Raw genomic sequence first — 17,283 nt, 5'->3', positions numbered from 1 at the left:
AGGTACAAATGAGGAGAATTAAACAGAGGATGACTGAAATGGAATCTGTTTAGGGTTGGGAAACATTCATGACACACACCCAAACGGGAGGTTCGTTTAAAAAGCAAAGTTCTTCATCAGCAGGCGCATTTGTTTTGTAGGAACAGCATCGTGGCATGTTGGTAGAATCTTTGAAGTTTAATCCATGGTGGGAACTGAGGTCGTCTCTCTGAGAGTGGTTTTTATTCTTGGTTTAGGAACAGCAACAATCCACACTCTCAGAGAAAAATCTACTGAATAAAAGCCTGCACACGCCTTGTGTAATGATACAGCAACTGAAATAAACCTGCTCAGCATAGAGATAGAAAGGGAGAACCAGATGAATGCACGTGTTGCAGAATAACGGCCAGCTTTGAGAAGAGACTTCGGGAAACTGCTGGAATGTAGGAAACCAAAGAGGGATGAGGGGGAATAAAACCAACCATCATCAAATATGAGTCAAACAGTTACTTTATTTATGTTCAGGTAAAAACATGAACCTGATGCAGTAAATTATTGCAGATCTTAGAAACCAGCACATGAACGATTGGGCCAGGAAAGCATACAGTGGCGCCCTCCCCTGGCCACAGACTGCAGGTGCACACCACGGTTTGTTCCAAGCCAGCAGTGCAAAGAAAAAAAAATAATAAATCAACTACAGCAAGAAATAAAGACAATATAGAAAATTAAAAAAAAAAAAAAAAAAAAAGAAAGTAAAGCAGACATTCCCACCTCAAACAGGGTGTGAAACTGCATATATACTTTATTCCATAAATGAACTTGAAATGCTTCTGCATCTGGCCATTAAACGATAAAATGAGACCAGCCAAATTTTTTATTTTTTTTGTGCCCAGCTACATTATGTGTCGAGGGTTGCTCAGAGCTTGGTCTACCAAGATAACCCCACACACCCAGTAGGGCCAAAACAAAAAGACGCTAAACTCTATCAAAACAAGAGCAAAACAAATTTACCTGATCAACACATCGGTTACAACTCTTCGTCTGAGCTGAAGCTCTATAAAGGAGGCCAGAACACTATTTCAACTTGGGTAAAGGGGGGGGGTTAAGAAAAAAGAACTTGAAGAAGAAGAGAAAAAAAAAAAAGATAATATGAGCTCATCACTACCCGCATTCAACCAACTGCAACTCTCCTTTTCACAACTGGAAGCAAAGACACACAAAAAGGGGGAGGAAGCTGAACCAAATCGCAACACACAAACTGGGGCCAATATAATACAGAACAAAATGCCGAGTGACGAACCGAGGGGGAGACATGAAAACAAAGAGCTATTCTATCAAATGTGTAGAATGAGCAAAGTCTGCAAATTTGTCTGTACAAATGATCTTTGGAGCTAAAGTAAACCTAGCTTGCTCAATGGACCCCCCCTCCCCTCCCTTCCCCTTCCTCCCCGACACGCAGTAAGTCGTCCGCCACTCTGGAGAGGAGACATCCCTTTTTTTTCTCTTTTTCTTTTTTTAAATATCACATAGCAATGCAATTTAAAATGTCACCCAGATGTTTTCATCTTTTTAACATTACTCAACTACTGATATAAGTTTTACTCTCTCTCTTGTTTTGTTTTTTTTTAATATTTTAAGTTCTGAGTCATGGAGCGCCTTTCCATCTTTCTTTTTTTTTTTCTTTTTTCGAGAGACCCGGGGCAGCAAATATATATTTAAAGTCTTACTTTTTCTGCAAGCTGCTGTTCCTAACAAGAAGGCTGTACACATAGCCTTAATGTATGTGATTACAAAAAAACTAAGGAAGTCATGATTTCATCAGTCGCTGAAGAAGGCATTTAAATGTGAGATGTGGCGAGATCAGGAAAGGTGGAAAGACTGCTGGCCCTCACGAGCTGCAATCAACAGTTTCTCTCGCATGATCTCTATGCTGGAGTAATCAGGCAGCTTCAGGTAGTTGACACAGGTCATGACTGAAGGGAGGAAGTCGTCCGGGTTCTCGGTCGACTCAAACGTCTTCCTCACAATTGTCAGGGGGGGATTCAGGCTCCGGAAACCTAACGGACAAAACCGCAGAGGAGTTAGAAGTGAACTTAGGGTGCCATCGTGTGCTGCTGATGCACTGAAAGCTTTCAACAATCACCTCCGACAGGCAGTCGTGGGCTTCCTGTGACAAACTGCAGGAAAAGTCTCTGCTGCTCGGCGTCGAAGCTGCTCAACACCTCGAACAGGAACCGAACGGCACGGCTGCGGAAACGGACATCACACATCAACATCAACATCTCATCGAAGAGGTGTAGTAACAGGATTCAGTGGGAAGCCGGAGTCAAAGAAACGAGCGAGCAGTTCGTGAACCGGGTGGAGTTACGCTGTACGAATGTGTCGGTTTGCCTCACCTGTCGTGCGTGTAGCCGTGGTCTGGTCGACAACACTCCATCAGCGTCTTCACGTCCCACGTCTCCGATTTACTTCCACACAGCAACTGGTCGAGCTGCAGTGAGCAACAAGAAGAAAGGGGGGGGGGGGGGGGGGGAGAGGTGAAAACTGATTAAGAACAGAGGTTTTGTTTTTACTACGTGCAAAACTGCTAATTCCTCAGGAATCATAACACAAGGAATTAACAGACTAAAATATGCCACCACAGAGCGGTTTAACAGAAGGGCAGGAACATGCAGGACAAAGTCTCTTACCTCATCTGGGTAGAAATACTGCAGGTGATGCAAAGGGAAGACCGACTCAAACCCTTCCCTAAATGACTCAAATTGTCTTGACACTCCTTCATTTAAAGTCCAGTACACGACCAACTGCAGGGAGAGAAAAAAAAGACGATTTAATGAAAAGAACAAAAACAACAGCGAGACAAAGTGGGTGAAAAGGAGAATTACAAGAAGAGCAACACATCCATCACGCACCCTGAGGTACTCCTCCAGGTTGTAGATCGTGACGGGGATGTCTTTGCCACCCTTTTTCAGCTCAATGTTTGGGAATCCTGGAAGAGTGAAGTCCAAACCCAGGTCCTCCACTGAGCAGCCGTTCATGTTCAGGCTCTCGAGCGCCTGCTGTAAGGTCTCCCTGGTCTGATGAGACCAAAACAGGACAAAACTCAGGTTAACGAGGCACGCGAACGTACAGAGAAGTAAACGCTTTCATCAAACATCCTCCGCGCCGTGCGTCACCTGTGATCGGTCCTGTTCCAGCCTCTTCTTCTGGCGGATGATATCCTCCAGGTGCTGGATGGACTTCGCCACGCCGGGATCAATGTTCACCAAGTCGTGCGAGCTGATCGACATCTCATGTCGCAGCATCCACTTATAAAATGGAAGCCCCAGGGGCAGATCCAGCTGGGAAAAGGATCGGAAATGTTGATGTAAAGTCAACAAAAACTGGCACAAGCATACTACAACTAAACAATCTACTTTTGGATGCGTGTGTTGACAAAGAAAAGTAGAAAATGGAAGCAGTTACCAGTCTAAAGTCCATAATGGCTTTGGCCATTAACTTTCCTAAGAAGCGGAACTTCATTTTGATTTTGGCTATATGTGCTGGTTTGGTTGTCCGGCCGAAGGGAACAGCAAACAGTCCTCTGGTGCTGAACATGTACTTGGTTCCCTCTTGGTTTCCTGTTGAGCAATGACAGAGCACAGTGTCATGAGAGGGAAAAGGAAGTCTAATTATAATCCTAGTATAACGCAGTTATTTTCCCTGTCTGTGTGTAACATTCAGAGGAATTTCAATAACTCAAAACATGAGACTCTCATCTCTAAAATGCACATTTTATTGTCTTGTTGAGGAATTTTCAGTGACAAAGGACCAATGAACAGATCAGAGTGGGCCCAAAAATCCCTGATTAATTAATGTCGCTGCACATAACAGCATCTCGTCTTGTGTCAGATAACAGTCATGAAATGTTAAATCATACTGAACACATGTTGGTTCAAAGTTACAAGACGTGGGGGGGGGGCACCTTTTGGATTGGCCAGAGTAACCTCTTCGCCTCTCCAAAGACCAAGATCGGCTCTCTGAAGCTCCTGAGATACCAGAGCGTAGAACTCCTGAGTGGGGCCGAGACCGGTGCCGACCTGAAAGGAAAGACATCTTGAATCTCCTCCACGTGAACAGCTGATCAATTCCAGTGTACAGGCGGAAGTTGAAGACGCACCTCATTCTCGTACTGAATCTCCAGCATTGCCCTGGAGCTTCCAAGGTCCTGCATTACAGACTCGGCCTGTTTGAGGAGCTCATCGCGGTTTATCGTCCTCTGTAGAAGACGAGGGAGGGAAATTACTGATGAAAACCACACTGCTGAGCTCTCGGGCAGGTTATGTTTTTAGTGCATTCCATCAGATGTTACAGCGCAAGAACAATAAAGAAACGGCACCTTTTTTCTGTCGAGACGTGGTGCAACTCTGCTGTCCTGAGAATCTGACTGGTTGATCTCAGGGTTTGTGTCCAGTAAGCGCTGCATGGCTCTGTCACGATCAAAGGCAGTTACGTAGAATAGCATCTGCCGGGTGTCGAAGGGGAAGAAGAAGGGGCTGTGGAGGTGGAGAGGGAACGGATTCAGATTCAAATTCAACTAAAAATAATCCTGGTTTTATCTCTCTTCACAGATCAGAGAAAGATCAGCATCGCCGAACACTTACCAGGTCTTTCCTAGCTCAATGAGCCAGGTAGGTATGTTTCCTGTCATGATGACCAGCGGGTCCTGTAGCTGACGATTGGCTTTGGCAGTCAGTTTACTGTTGATAAACTCGTTCGTCAGAATAATTTCCTTACACGCAGCATTCTACAAACAAGGGAAAATGAACCTTTAACTGAAATCAGAGCAACGTGGACAGACAAAGGAAAAAAACAACGCAAAATCCCTGCCTTCATCCGATCCCATGATGACTGAAGGAGACTTACATCATGTAAGTAGAACCAGTATCTACTGATGGACTGGAAGACCCTCAGCAGAAGGATGACCTCTAAAGAGGGGTCATCAAAGGTTATGGTCTCTGGAGGCTCTGAAGTGAGGTATGTCTCTAAGGGATTGATGACGCTGGGACATACACCATCTGGAAACAAGAGAAGACTTTAAGGGAACCGACTCCTACACTCCTCACATTCAAAGAAAAGCGTCATCTTCTTCACCACCATTCAATTTATTGACATCTTTAAACCTCATAAGAAGGAGGAAGAGGAATTCAGCAGTGAATGGAACATTTTTTACACACAAACAGGTTAAAAACAGAGGCAGATGCAGCAGAAAGTGACCCACAGCTGTAATATAAGTTGGTTAAGTGTAAAACTTGAAGACTCTCACCGTGCCACAGCTCATCCTGCTTCTTGGCGTTGCGAGGTGATGTTTTGGTGGGAGCAGTCTGTGCTCGGCCCCTCTTTCCACCCACAGTGTCTTTGCTACCATCCTCATCTTCTCTCACGGGCTTATACCTGGCAAGAGACGAGACGGACCCATTTGAACCATTTTCACACTTCAAGAGCCGCATTGCAACGATTTTAAAAAAATGTAAAAGGAATAAACTAATTAAATCAAATCAACACCATTTTAAGCCACTGCTAGCCCCTGTGAAACAAACAACTGTTGTGGACCTAGAGGCTGAAGATGCTCCGAATGGGCTCGGCGCTGCTTGTAAGATTAAACTGAAGGGATTTAACTTAGCCGTCACATCGATGTTTGAGAGTATTTCTACCATATCGTGTGCGTTTTGGTCCAGATTCCAGCTCGTCCAAGTGGATTTGCCTCGTCATCTGTCGACTCCCTTTCTTCTTCTGCCTGAAGACTGTACTGTCGCACAGCCTGGTACACGGTCATGTTGTATGGTAATAGGTGGTCACCGATGTAGAACTGTAGTCTGTGACGAACACTGCCAGAATTCAGGAACTGTGCCGCCTGCGTGGCCACAGAATTAAACGTGTTACAACTATATTTACAACAAATTCACACAGATGGTTTACAAACAAAAGAGAAGCTTGATGTGACATGAATGCACTCAAATACCAGTGATTCGTCTATTTCATCGTCTGAACCGTCATCATCACTGTCTTCGTCTTCTTCTCTGATTCGACCATATCCTGCAGGGAAAACATGGCTGGTAAAGATCTGCAGGAATACTCAAAGCTACGCACTTCCAGTTTGAAGGGACCACTGGTAGTCTCCAAACTCTTCAAAGTCCCTTACCTCTGACCACAAGATATCTCTCAATTGCTTGCACCAGAGCCAGCGGGTCGATCTTCACAGGGCCTCCTTTCCACTGTTTAACATTAGTGCAATCTGGGTGTCTCTGCAGTTGACACTTGAGCTGATGTGTGTTGAAGAACTTCAGCGCCTGAGATCCCCTGAAGAGAGAAATTAATCCGATTAAAAATGTATATCCAGCAGCGGTACTTCAAGTGGTCAGACCGACCCCGTTTATGTCCAACAACAGACCTGCTGCCATTGCCGTTGCCACTGGGGAAGTCGTGCACTTTGACAGGAAACTGCTCCATTTGGCTGAGACAGCTGTTCATCTTGTGCACCAGAGCCAGGAAAGGTGCGTTTTCTGTAGGTTCCAGACGACCTACGGGCTCCATTCCAGGAACCTGTGAACCACAGAGAGCGGGATAAAATAACGAGGACCACACAAAAGTAAAGTAACGTAGGTCACGAACCCTCCAATGTGCATGTACAACCTCCACTTTCTTGAGAGACTAAGCGAAACACAAATTTAGGAGAGGACACAGGTCATTGTACACAGCAGACATACATTTTTAGACTTTTAGGCAATCTAAACATTTTCGCGGCAACACTCAAGTTGTCGTCTCTCACCGGACAGCCAGAGAACACGTGGAGGAACCTCTTGAGCCGCACGTCGCGACTCAACAAGTCTCGGTCCGAGTTGGAGGTAAGGTAGATCAGGAGCTGCTTCACCAGCCCACTGTGCTGGATCTCAAAGGACGACACGTCGGATTCTGATACAATACTGGAGATCTCAACTAGGCACTCCAAGCCACCATCCAGCTGGGAAAAACATCACAGAAACATCTCAGTCATGGTTTGCACTGCTTTTCAATACACTTACTGAACACAGGAGATCAACATGTTAGCCTTTGTAGGAATCTGAGCCTTCTGGTAAAAAGGGTTGCATTGCAGAAGCTTCTCAACATAAACAGCAATACATGTCCTTTAAGCTGTTGGCCATTTTGTTAGCGTTCAATTTCTAATCGATAATCTCATGTTTTCGCTTGGAGGAAATGTTTTACCTGGAGGTTGAGCTGCTCAGTAGCTGTGCAAAGTCTCTGGAGTACATTCAGTGCAGGGTTGCTGCCATCCACATTCTCAGAGTTGAAGTAACGCTCCACAAATTTACTCGCCTGTTCTTTGATCCAGGCTTTTATCTTGTCTCTACAAAAGGAAATCAGGCATTGACAAAATAGTCGATACATTATTCAGCAACAAACTTCATCAACAACCATCTACACACCTGTTATTTGAAACCGAGTCCTTAGGAGGTGGCCGAGTCAGGCCGCTCACTCCAGGTGTGCGCGAGGGCTCCGAGTTGGCATTGCTGGTCTGGGCACCCAGTTTCCCCCAAGTCTTGGGATTAAGACTGGCCAAGAACGATGATTTGGGTGACTGAGTACTGGTAGGACTCTTGGCTGCAAAGAAGAAAAGGAAGGAGTTATTGATTCACCGTGCAACTAAAACCACAGAGTGCCACTACAGGCCATGATCACTTATCAGTCATCAACAATTAAACCTGCAGCCAGTTACTAAAGAGTCCTACTGCTTAACAGTCAGGGTTCAATTCACGAGACAAACAAATATTTAAATACCTCGAAAATTGGCACACAGGACAACAACGCTTACCCTGATTGTCTACTTTATCATCATCTCTTGGGGGAGAGTATTTTGGCCTTCTGGGTCCTCTTTTTGGAAGTCGTTTCCTCTTCAGGACATCACTTAACCGCCTTGGAGGGGAAAGAAAAAGAAAAAAAGATTATTCATAGAGTGCTTCCAGGTTGGGAAAGAAAATTAAACTTATAGAAATTACAACTAAACCACATACATACTTAGAGCAAATAAAATACGTTAAGATTTTCAGTTTCCAATGAATTTGTTTAAGCTCGCTGTCAATAAATGTATCTACAACTGGTTTTAGGTCATTCGAAACAGGGTGCAGCAAGTAAGTGTGTCTGAGCATCACTAAATATGCGCCTGTGCTTGAAATGTAGTTTTTAAAAACAAATCTATTGACAGCCAAACCAAAGCCACACATTCCCTCCAACTCACCCCTGTGGGCTGAGGTCCAGCGAGTCGTCCATGCTGTGCTGGAAGCTGGGTGAGCCCAGGTCAGGCGTTGCATTATTGGTGGATGTGGTGGATGCAGTGCTGATGGTCGTAGTGCAGAGACTGGCAGTGCCACTAGGGCACGCCTTCGGGGGACTGGTGACGAGAAAGCTCTCAGACTCTGCGAGGTTCTTCACCTGGTGCATGACACCTTGAAGAGAAGTGAGAGAGAAGGAATTACATCAAAGCCTTACAAAAAGCACAACTCCACAAGGACTGTAGTTGAATATAAAATGCAGCCAATGCAGCAACGGTATGGGAGGTTGAAGCTTCTGTGATAGACATTCGATACAAAGCAGACTCTTATTTTAGGATTAACCTTAAAAAGTGTTCACAAATTGGAGATAAAAGGGATACATTCAGCCAGAAAGATAATCCAACACGAGAAGCGGCAGGATTAATGTCAGCCGCATCATACATCATCTTCAGAGCAACTTTGTCTCAGGATGCTTAGCTCAACGCTATTCGTTCAAAACTGTAGGTCATCTGCTCGGATGAGCGCAATAGGTGCGGTAAGAGCTTCCGTAGAATCCCTCTCTACCTTCTCTTCTGAAATAGACACTGAAGACATCAGGCAGCTTCTGCATGAGGATCTCAGCCATCTGCAGCGATCCCACTACAATCTTCAGGTCCTGGCTGGATAGCATGGAGGCAATGTGACTGTAGAGATGAAGACAAAAGCAATTTACTTTCAACTCAAACACTGTTCCAAGTAACCAGCTTGTTTCTTTGAAATACAAAGGCATCATCAACCCCTTTCACTGGTATAGTAAAAGCAGCCCTGGCGGTGTTACCTGGACACAGCATGATTCCTTAGCACATCCTTCAGCAGCTCTGCATCTGCAAAGTATATGATCCTGAGGATGGCTCTAAGGCACTTGTGTCGGACAGCCGGACCAGCTGATGAGCTGTACACCTCGTACAAGACCCCAAACAGCGTTTTAATGAAGCACTTTGCCAGCTCAGGGTCCTCTTTCATCAACTGGGCTCGTGCGTCTTCTCGACGAACCTCTTGGTGACTCCCTGAAAACAGACGTTGAAAAAGGTCAGTTCTGTTTGTTCAAATGCTCTGGAATCAGTTTCAGTTCAGTAACCACTTAAAACAAAACGCTGTGTCTTTATACAGCGGGTCCACACATGTGGAGAAGTCCGTTTAAGGAGCTTCTTTCCGCTTGGAGCGGACTGCCTTATCTTAAAGAAAAGCTGCTCGTCTTCACCGGACGGTAAAATTTGAAAATTAATTGCTCTTTTAAGATTTTCTGATGGCTTTTTTTTCTTTGAAGAGCTTGATGGATTATTATTGTAATAGAAAAAAAAAGTCATACAAAGTAATATCAACACAAAATCGATTAACAAAGGACTGCATTACCTGTATTAGGGTTGGCGAGAGGGTTGGGCTTCCTCTGGATACCGCGCGCTGTTCCTGTGTCTTCATTTATCTGCTGCATAGAGTTGAAGTCAATTGTGTACACACGGCCCAGGGTTGACAAACTGATCTCATCCTCCCCATTCTGGTGGGCCGTCTGCGAGGCCAGATAATCACAAAACACACCCATTGTCAGTATCACGTTCAGATAAGCTGCATATTATTGTATGTGTAAACCAGGGTTCCTACAGGTTCCGTCAGGTCAAATTCAAGTCTTTTTAGATCTTTTTAAGACCATTTATATAAAAACTTAATACCTATTTCACAGACCTACCGGCAAAGAATTATTATTTTAATTTGTAAATTTATTTCTCAAACAAATGTTAAAATGTGGACCAAAAAAAAAGTTTCAGCAGGCCACACAAAAGTTTGACGAACACAGTTCAGTTCTTTTTTTTAACATTGGTTACATCAGCTAGCTACTAATTCCAAGCTGGGAATATGGGGAGCAGAGAGAGTCCTGAACAATTGAATTTTCATCGTTGGTGTGGACCCAAAAGGATCCACTCTAGTTGCGTTCGTAGCTGGGGGGGGATGTCGCGCTAGCAGCTAGCTGGTTTACGTTAGCTGCTTCAGGCACATTAACAGCTAACTGGCTAACGTTAGCAGGTTGAAATACTCCGGCGATGGAAAGAGTTTGATACTTCCCTTTGGTTGACTTGATGTGCTTGGATGACTTGGCATTGGACTCTAAAGCCTTCATGCCCACGGTACCAAGCTGAATGTTTTTGGGTTTTGTTTTGCATACAGTGCAAAAAGCCTGGAATACATTGTTGTCCACCGGTTTTAACCAGTGACAAAATGCTTGCAGTCGCCAAGCGTCGTTAAATCTACATTTCCCCATAAAACATGAAATGCGTAAACTAACATTAAAAACAAACTTCTTGTGTTGCGCTTCTGCTTGGCTTGTTGCCTGTGGTCCGTGTGGAGGCCCGTGCTGTCGCAAAGAGACGTGTTCAGACCCGGAGCAGTTGCGTTCTCAATTATTGGTCCCACTTCTCTTTATTTAGGCTACGTTATTTAATCAAAATAATAGTGGTTGACAAACGAAACTTTTAAGGAGAATGCGATACGGAGAAGTTACATATTGCACAAGTTTTAAGACGATATATAAAAATTCAGGTATTATTTCCAAATTCAGAAATTCAATGCTTTTAAGACTTTTTAAGACCCCGCAGGAACCCTGGTAAACATTAGCTGATGCTGACACGGTAAACCCCCCAAATGTTGCTAAGTAACAAGTAAAATAACATTTTGAATGTGTAAATCATTCATTCATTACTCTCTACGCAAAACCAGAGGACTGAGCAGGAGTTTTAATCTATGTGGGCTTTCTGAAAACACCAGGTAGACATATATATGGAGGTTTAAACAATGCATACACCCCATTGGATTAACTCAGCGGAGCTCAAGATTGCTTGATTGTTTGCAGTCGAGCTTATTTCTTTGGCCAGAATGATCAGAGCTAAGTTTGGAGGAGCAAAGATGATGCATTCAACCCCAAAAACATTGGCTGTTGCATAAAACAAGCATGTCCAAGTCATGCCATCGGCCCTCTAATACTTCATAGATGTCTCAAAATATACAATTTTTTCCCCCCATAAGTATACTGTCATTAAGAAAGGTCAATACCAGCAAACCTATAAATCCAATTCACTGATTTCTGCCAAGAGGAGTGTACAAACACCCAACCAGAACTCTGTCAGAGTTGTTGATGGCTACTAAAACCACCTATTAAGTTGCACATTGACCAACGGTCATGCACTCAAAGCACAGTGCAGTTGACATTAACGTCTATGACGTTAGTTTTTAAAACAGACTTTGACATGCAGAGATCGAGAATGACCAACCAGAATGCATTTGAATAATTTGAGCTCCAGTTTATACAAGCGCTTTAAAGGGTTCAACATGCACTGGTGAAATAAATTTCTACCTCAATAATGCGGCTGTCGATGCGGTTGTAGGGATGCCACAGGCCCCGGTCATCCCTCCACTGCCAGATTGCTCCCTCTGTTGTCTGGGCACTGCCCTTCTTCAGCATTAAATCCACAGCAAATATGCCCTCTCTGGGCAGGCAGGGCATCAGCTCACTGCAAGAAGAAAAAAAAAGGAAAGGGAAGAATGGTTTCAAAAAGCCACAGAATTTTACTTAAGCCGGCTTCCATTTGTTTTTGTCGACTACACCCCAGTCCCTATAAAAGGCCAGGCTTTTAATAGAATCCCAGTTTTTATTTAAGGAAATATGGTTATGAGTTTTTTTTTTTTTTCTCTCTTCCCTCCTCTATATTGAGAAGTGTGATCGTAACAGATAAACGTTACCATATGAGCGAAGTCAGTTCATAAAGCTCCTGGGGGCTCCGGGGTACCAGTTCAATCTGCTCCTGGCAGCTGCCATTAGACGCACCACACAAGAGAAAACGCAGAGTTTCTGCTATATCTGTTTGGGAGGAAATATCACAAAAGACATTACGGTTTGGAGTGACCACCAGGCTGATCAAACATGCAGTCAATCACATGGGATCACATCAGATGGGTCTGCTCGCAATCAAATTGCTTTGAAGCTATGACGCATGTTCTCGTTCACAACTGATGGATGTCGCAGTTATTTTTGAAACAACTTTATTGCCAATCAAATACTGTATAATGAGAACAAAATAAGAATGGAAACTTCTTAAAAAAAAAACAAAAAAAACTTCTTACTGTACGCTCAATTACCAAGACCCCATGGAGTAACCTACGGAGGTGCGAGCTACTCACTCTGTTTCATAAGCTGGACTGCCAGACATGGACAGTTGGAGCACATGAGTGAAAACATGCGCACGACCATGATGAACATCCCCGAGCTGAGAACAGGAGGGGTCACAACCAGCAGCTGCTGAATGTTGGTCAACAGGTCCCGTGAAGCCACCTCCTGCAGCAGGTTCTGGGGATTCAGATACAGACGCGCACGTGCATATTAGCTGGGCAGCTAGATGGTATCAGTGGCAAACCACAATCAACTGACACAGCACATATATTGTTAAATGTTAAAAGTAATAATAATGGGAAAAAAAAAAAAAAGGTACAAACTTCTTCATGTTGAAAGTTGTCCACCAGTCTGGCGAAACAGAGACAAGTGCTTTCGACTGACTTTTTATCCTGAAAAGGTGCAAAAACAGTAAAGTTCAGTGAAAAACGTGGCTGAGATGCTGGTCAATATCAATTCAAGGACCGACGCATTCCAGTTGTAGCACAAAGACTTTCTTTTCTACAGCGGTGTTCCAGTAGCTGCAGCTGTAGCATAAAACACTCGCTACAAATAGATCCAAATTTAGATAAAAAAAATTAAGTAATTAAATAAATTGGTAGGTTTTTTTTTTCCCCTACAGGAGGATGAGTAATAAATGCCTGAAAGTTGTTTGTGTAAATCCTGTTTTTCCAGTCGTGGACCAGTCTGTAGCATGACTTTTCAGTTTGAAACCTTGTCTACAAACTACAGAGAGATACTTGACCTTCAGCCTAAAGCAGGCCTCTGCTTTGGTTTATTTTCAGTTTCACAGACAACAAGCTGACATTTTTGAGTTGTTGGCCATTGTAAATTCCTGCCGGAGGCTCACAGGTTCATGGATAGAAGTTAACATGTATTGCTTTTGATTAGTTTACACTTATGCAACTGTCTGGTACCACAACAAGAGGGTGCTGATGAGAAGAGCTGTCACACGTAAGAGCTTTCTCCTATCTGACCTAAATGCATAAAAAGCTGCTGAGTGGTTCCACCACCATTTTTCCCTTTTGCATTTACTATTAGTTCAATTGGTGGAATATGAAACTTGCTCCACAAAAAAAACAAATCCAACTACTGTATGACGTGGGGTGGGGGGGGTGGGGGGTGTACCTGGTGAGTGAGTCTCTGAGTCAACAGCGGAAGAGAATCAGCAACAAAGTGGAACTCGTCTGGAGTAATGCTCTGGCAGCAGTTAGCTGCAATGGCCAAGGCATTCCTCTGAGCATTGATGCTAAAGAATTCCAGGTAGACGAGGCAGTCAGCGAGCCCACCCTGTGAGGGATGACACGGCAGAGTGAAGGCGCGCACAGATGAGAGAGGACAATGGAAAGGCAAGGTGAATGAGTGCGCTGTACTTACAGCCTGCAAAATGGCTTTGCTGTGTCGCCTTGACAACATCTCCAAGGCGGTCAGGGCCTGCTCCGCTACGTCAATGAACTGGATCACCTGAAGCTGCAGACGAGAAGGTGGCGCAAACCGTTAGCATGTCAAAAGGAAACCATCGCCAAATAACAAGTAAGAGATGGTAAAGAGCACCGTGTCATACCTTCTCCAGGAAGACAGGAATAGCATCGACAACCACAGCAGAAGATCGAGGGAGGGCCTCCATCATGTACGTGAGTGCACGGGAGGCATGATTCATCTGTGTGCACAGAGCAAGGCATGTGTCAAATCAGTTGGATTACAAAGGAAATAATAATAATGAGAAAACTTTGCAGTAATTAAAAAGATTTGGACTCACTATTTCAAAGTTTTGCTCCATTTGTAACAGTGTAATCTGTGAGAAAAGTTTAACACATTTGTTATAAATGAAGTATCACACAACATAAAACAATGTTAAATAAAATTAACGTGTCGGCGAGGCCCAGAAGAAAAATACAGAAAATAGACCCCATTCACTGTCTGTATGACTTGGAACGGTTAATGGCCAACGTGAATAAGGCTTACCAAAGCAGGCACCACATTCTTAACAGGAAATCCACCAAGTGTTTCCTCATTACCCATCACCAGCAGCTGGCACATCTCAATGGCAGCTTGGAGCTGCTGATACTCGTCGCCTGTGGCCTGAAGGCCCTGCAGGAGCTGCTGGGCCTTGGAACCTGAAAACAGAAAAGGGATTTTTATTCACAAAGATGCCTACAGCTCAACAAGAAACGCTGCCAATTTGTGGGATGACTGGACTCACTGGCTCCACTGCCTATGGTCCTGTGAAACAGTTGTGACATACGGGGGCCCAGAGGTCCAAAAAGGTGAGGGGGGAGACCTCTGGCCTCCAGTAGAGCTACAAAGAACACAAATGGAAAGGTTTAGGGGGCAAATACATTTCTTACACTTAAATAACTAGTTTTACTTCACATTAAAAAGGAAGAAAAGAAAAACCTGAGACTCTGAACAAACCTTGAAGCCTTCCCATTTCAGAATCATCAGACTCACTCTCTCCAGAGGTGGTCATGCCCACTGCTCCAGCAACTGAGCTCGAGGCTGAACAGAGAAACAATACAAGAGGGAAATTAACAAAAGGATGAAAAATTAAAAACAAAACAAAAAATACTGATAAGTCATTGAATACCCAATGGTTTCTCAATCATAACTCCTAAACCAACTGTGTGTTTGCATATGTGCTGGATTATCACAGTATTTTCTGTGCCAGTTACCTGAAGCTCCCTGTGATGCCTCATCAGTCCGAGCAGCTGATGAGTTGGCCCCGTCTTGGTTGTTGTCGGAGTCGGCCATTTTCTCCTGTCGGCGAGCGTCGGCTGCCCCGCGCTTGCCCAGGCCTGAGCCCCGCCGACTGTTACAGGAGTGCAGAGAAATTTAAAAGATAAGAGACAGGTTTTGGAGGAGGAGGAGGAGGAGGAGGAGGAGGAGGAGGAGGAGGAGGAGGAGGAGGAGGAGGAGGAGGAGGAGGAGGAGGAGGAGGAGGAGGAGGAGGAGGGGGAGATGTCTCTGGATAATTTTCATACAAAAAAAAAAGGTGGAGATTCAAAACGAGGGGCATTACGACCTCTTCACATTCTTCTACCTGTATCAGCAGCTACAGGCTGTCAAAGTTTAGCCGTTGTTTAAAATGTGTCCAACATCAAAGAGGTTTTATTGTAATGTGCCAGATAAAAAAATAACATGTAATCTTATGCAGTCTCTAATGTACTTAAGGTTATTCTCCATGCAGCTCAAAGGTTCTACTGTAACACACAATGATCAGGACACTCAAAGCCTTCCCATTTCAGGCCTCTTTGGCCCAATGCTTTGTTTTTGCTCGCCGTTCTCGCCCTCGCACACAGCGTTGCGCAACTAAACTGACGTCACAACAGCTGGCGTACATTCTACTGCACTGTACACCCAACATCATGGGTTTGAACAACATGTCTAATCAACCATTTCAGCCAGTCAACGCAGCACTGCCACGAGAAACATGTTTCGTTGTGTCATTATGCTCAACAGCCAATCAGAGTGAGCGCTCTCACGATGCAGCTGATTACTTAGGTTGAAGTGGCTGAGAAGACAACGTCGGGTGAGTTTGACACAGAAAGACATTTATCGCGACCAGGATCTGCCCAATAGTCAAGTAAACAACAGAAAGCCCAAAGAGAGATAAAGATAACAACTTCTATATCAGTTGTCCTTTCTTCACTTGTTTGATTGACAGCTTTCTGGTAGAATAGTCTTACACCAACCTCACCATTGCGAAGTTGTAGTTTTAGTTCAACAACTATCTTTTTATGTGCTGAATGAGAAATGAAAAGAGGCATTTCTGACATTTGGCCGATCCTCACCGACGTCCGTATCTCCTTCTAATTAATGAACCGAGTCAACGCCGCCATTCTTACCTGGTGCTGGCACAGGAGCCCGTGGTCTTCTGGCGTGTGCTCCGCCGAAAACTGGGGAGCTCTGCTGGGGGAGACTCGCTTCGCTTCTTGGTGGACTTCCTAAAACCTAATGTGAATAAAACAGCAGACACTCGCATAAGCTGTGTGATAAGAGGCATTTTTTACATTTTATTGAATTTTTTTTTTTTTTTTTTTTTTTTTTTTTTTTTAAAAATTGGGTTTCATTGCTAAAACAGATCCCCGCTCAGGATTCACTAAATATCTGCAATGAAATAATACACAGAACAGAGAAACAAAGTAGGCTGTGGCCACATGCAAAGCACTGCTCCATATGAAGGATTTGCTTATGGCTCTGAGAAAAATCTGAGTTTGTGTAGTTTGTTAGAGTAAAGACTGATGCTGAGCACTGCTTAGTATGACTTTTCAATACAGCAAAAGAGTGGTGGCTGTTCGTTTGGAGCTGTGAACTACCAGCCAAAAGGATATTAATAGTAACACGACCACGGCCCTATGACAGGACAACCTTCATGCTAGATCTGTGACTCATAATTCTGAAGTACAAAAATAAACACAAAAAAAGAAAAAAAAAATCAAGACCAAATGAATCAGACATAAAATAAAAATTATTTTTGGACCTCATTTGACCATGTGGTTGTATCCCATTTGCTACAGAATTAAAAAAAAAAACAAACAAACAAAAAAAACAACATTTCAGCAAATTTCCACCAAACGTTTCCCAAAGAATCAGAACCAAGCAAACAATCAATTTCTGTTCAACCGCGTAGCCTGCAGGAACGGTCGATAAGGAACAAAATCAAAACGGCCTTTTGCAATTAAAAAAGTAACAGAGTGTCGAATCTGAAGGCGTTGTGCGAGGCTACTCACCATTACAGGAGACCGTATCAAAATATGAGGAAAGGTAAAAGCCCAAAGATTAAGTTTTACCAAGAGGGATGAA

At 43.9% G+C, this 17,283-nt stretch overlaps 1 protein-coding gene across 15 annotated transcripts in view; it reads right to left on the bottom strand.

Annotated features, from left to right (window-relative positions):
* Positions 1–471: 471 nt before the first annotated feature.
* trip12 (thyroid hormone receptor interactor 12) overlaps positions 472–17,283 on the bottom strand; it is a 37,693-nt gene continuing 20,881 nt past the window's right edge. For 4 of the 15 annotated variants that reach the window (XM_072392648.1, XM_072392646.1, XM_072392654.1 and 1 more), the window contains 37 exons: positions 16,326–16,431; positions 15,153–15,289; positions 14,896–14,979; positions 14,684–14,779; positions 14,446–14,597; positions 14,240–14,275; positions 14,045–14,140; positions 13,858–13,950; positions 13,609–13,770; positions 12,804–12,872; positions 12,492–12,657; positions 12,054–12,171; positions 11,668–11,824; positions 9,678–9,831; positions 9,103–9,331; positions 8,850–8,968; positions 8,252–8,459; positions 7,829–7,929; positions 7,443–7,617; positions 7,222–7,363; positions 6,788–6,979; positions 6,410–6,669; positions 6,161–6,318; positions 5,981–6,054; positions 5,673–5,872; positions 5,285–5,412; positions 4,885–5,036; positions 4,623–4,765; positions 4,358–4,514; positions 4,139–4,237; positions 3,944–4,058; positions 3,445–3,599; positions 3,156–3,320; positions 2,670–3,056; positions 2,376–2,470; positions 2,123–2,226; positions 472–2,036 (listed from right to left, as the gene is read on the bottom strand). In XM_072392648.1, coding sequence (XP_072248749.1) covers positions 1,840–2,036; positions 2,123–2,226; positions 2,376–2,470; positions 2,670–3,056; positions 3,156–3,320; positions 3,445–3,599; positions 3,944–4,058; positions 4,139–4,237; positions 4,358–4,514; positions 4,623–4,765; positions 4,885–5,036; positions 5,285–5,412; positions 5,673–5,872; positions 5,981–6,054; positions 6,161–6,318; positions 6,410–6,669; positions 6,788–6,979; positions 7,222–7,363; positions 7,443–7,617; positions 7,829–7,929; positions 8,252–8,459; positions 8,850–8,968; positions 9,103–9,331; positions 9,678–9,831; positions 11,668–11,824; positions 12,054–12,171; positions 12,492–12,657; positions 12,804–12,872; positions 13,609–13,770; positions 13,858–13,950; positions 14,045–14,140; positions 14,240–14,275; positions 14,446–14,597; positions 14,684–14,779; positions 14,896–14,979; positions 15,153–15,289; positions 16,326–16,431 — 5,381 coding nt within the window. In that variant the 3' untranslated portion in view covers positions 472–1,839. The remainder of the gene's footprint in view (positions 2,037–2,122; positions 2,227–2,375; positions 2,471–2,669; positions 3,057–3,155; positions 3,321–3,444; positions 3,600–3,943; positions 4,059–4,138; positions 4,238–4,357; positions 4,515–4,622; positions 4,766–4,884; positions 5,037–5,284; positions 5,413–5,672; positions 5,873–5,980; positions 6,055–6,160; positions 6,319–6,409; positions 6,670–6,787; positions 6,980–7,221; positions 7,364–7,442; positions 7,618–7,828; positions 7,930–8,251; positions 8,460–8,849; positions 8,969–9,102; positions 9,332–9,677; positions 9,832–11,667; positions 11,825–12,053; positions 12,172–12,491; positions 12,658–12,803; positions 12,873–13,608; positions 13,771–13,857; positions 13,951–14,044; positions 14,141–14,239; positions 14,276–14,445; positions 14,598–14,683; positions 14,780–14,895; positions 14,980–15,152; positions 15,290–16,325; positions 16,432–17,283) is intronic. The other 11 variants (XM_072392656.1, XM_072392658.1, XM_072392660.1 and 8 more) reach the window with 8 other exon arrangements.

Source organism: Leuresthes tenuis, unplaced genomic scaffold (genome assembly GCF_036924035.1).
Source record: "Leuresthes tenuis unplaced genomic scaffold, fLeuTen1.0.hap1 SCAF_9, whole genome shotgun sequence".
Lineage (NCBI taxonomy): Eukaryota > Metazoa > Chordata > Actinopteri > Atheriniformes > Atherinopsidae > Leuresthes > Leuresthes tenuis.
Note: the sequence above shows the minus strand (reverse complement) of the source record. Positions and strands in the feature narration are given on the sequence as shown.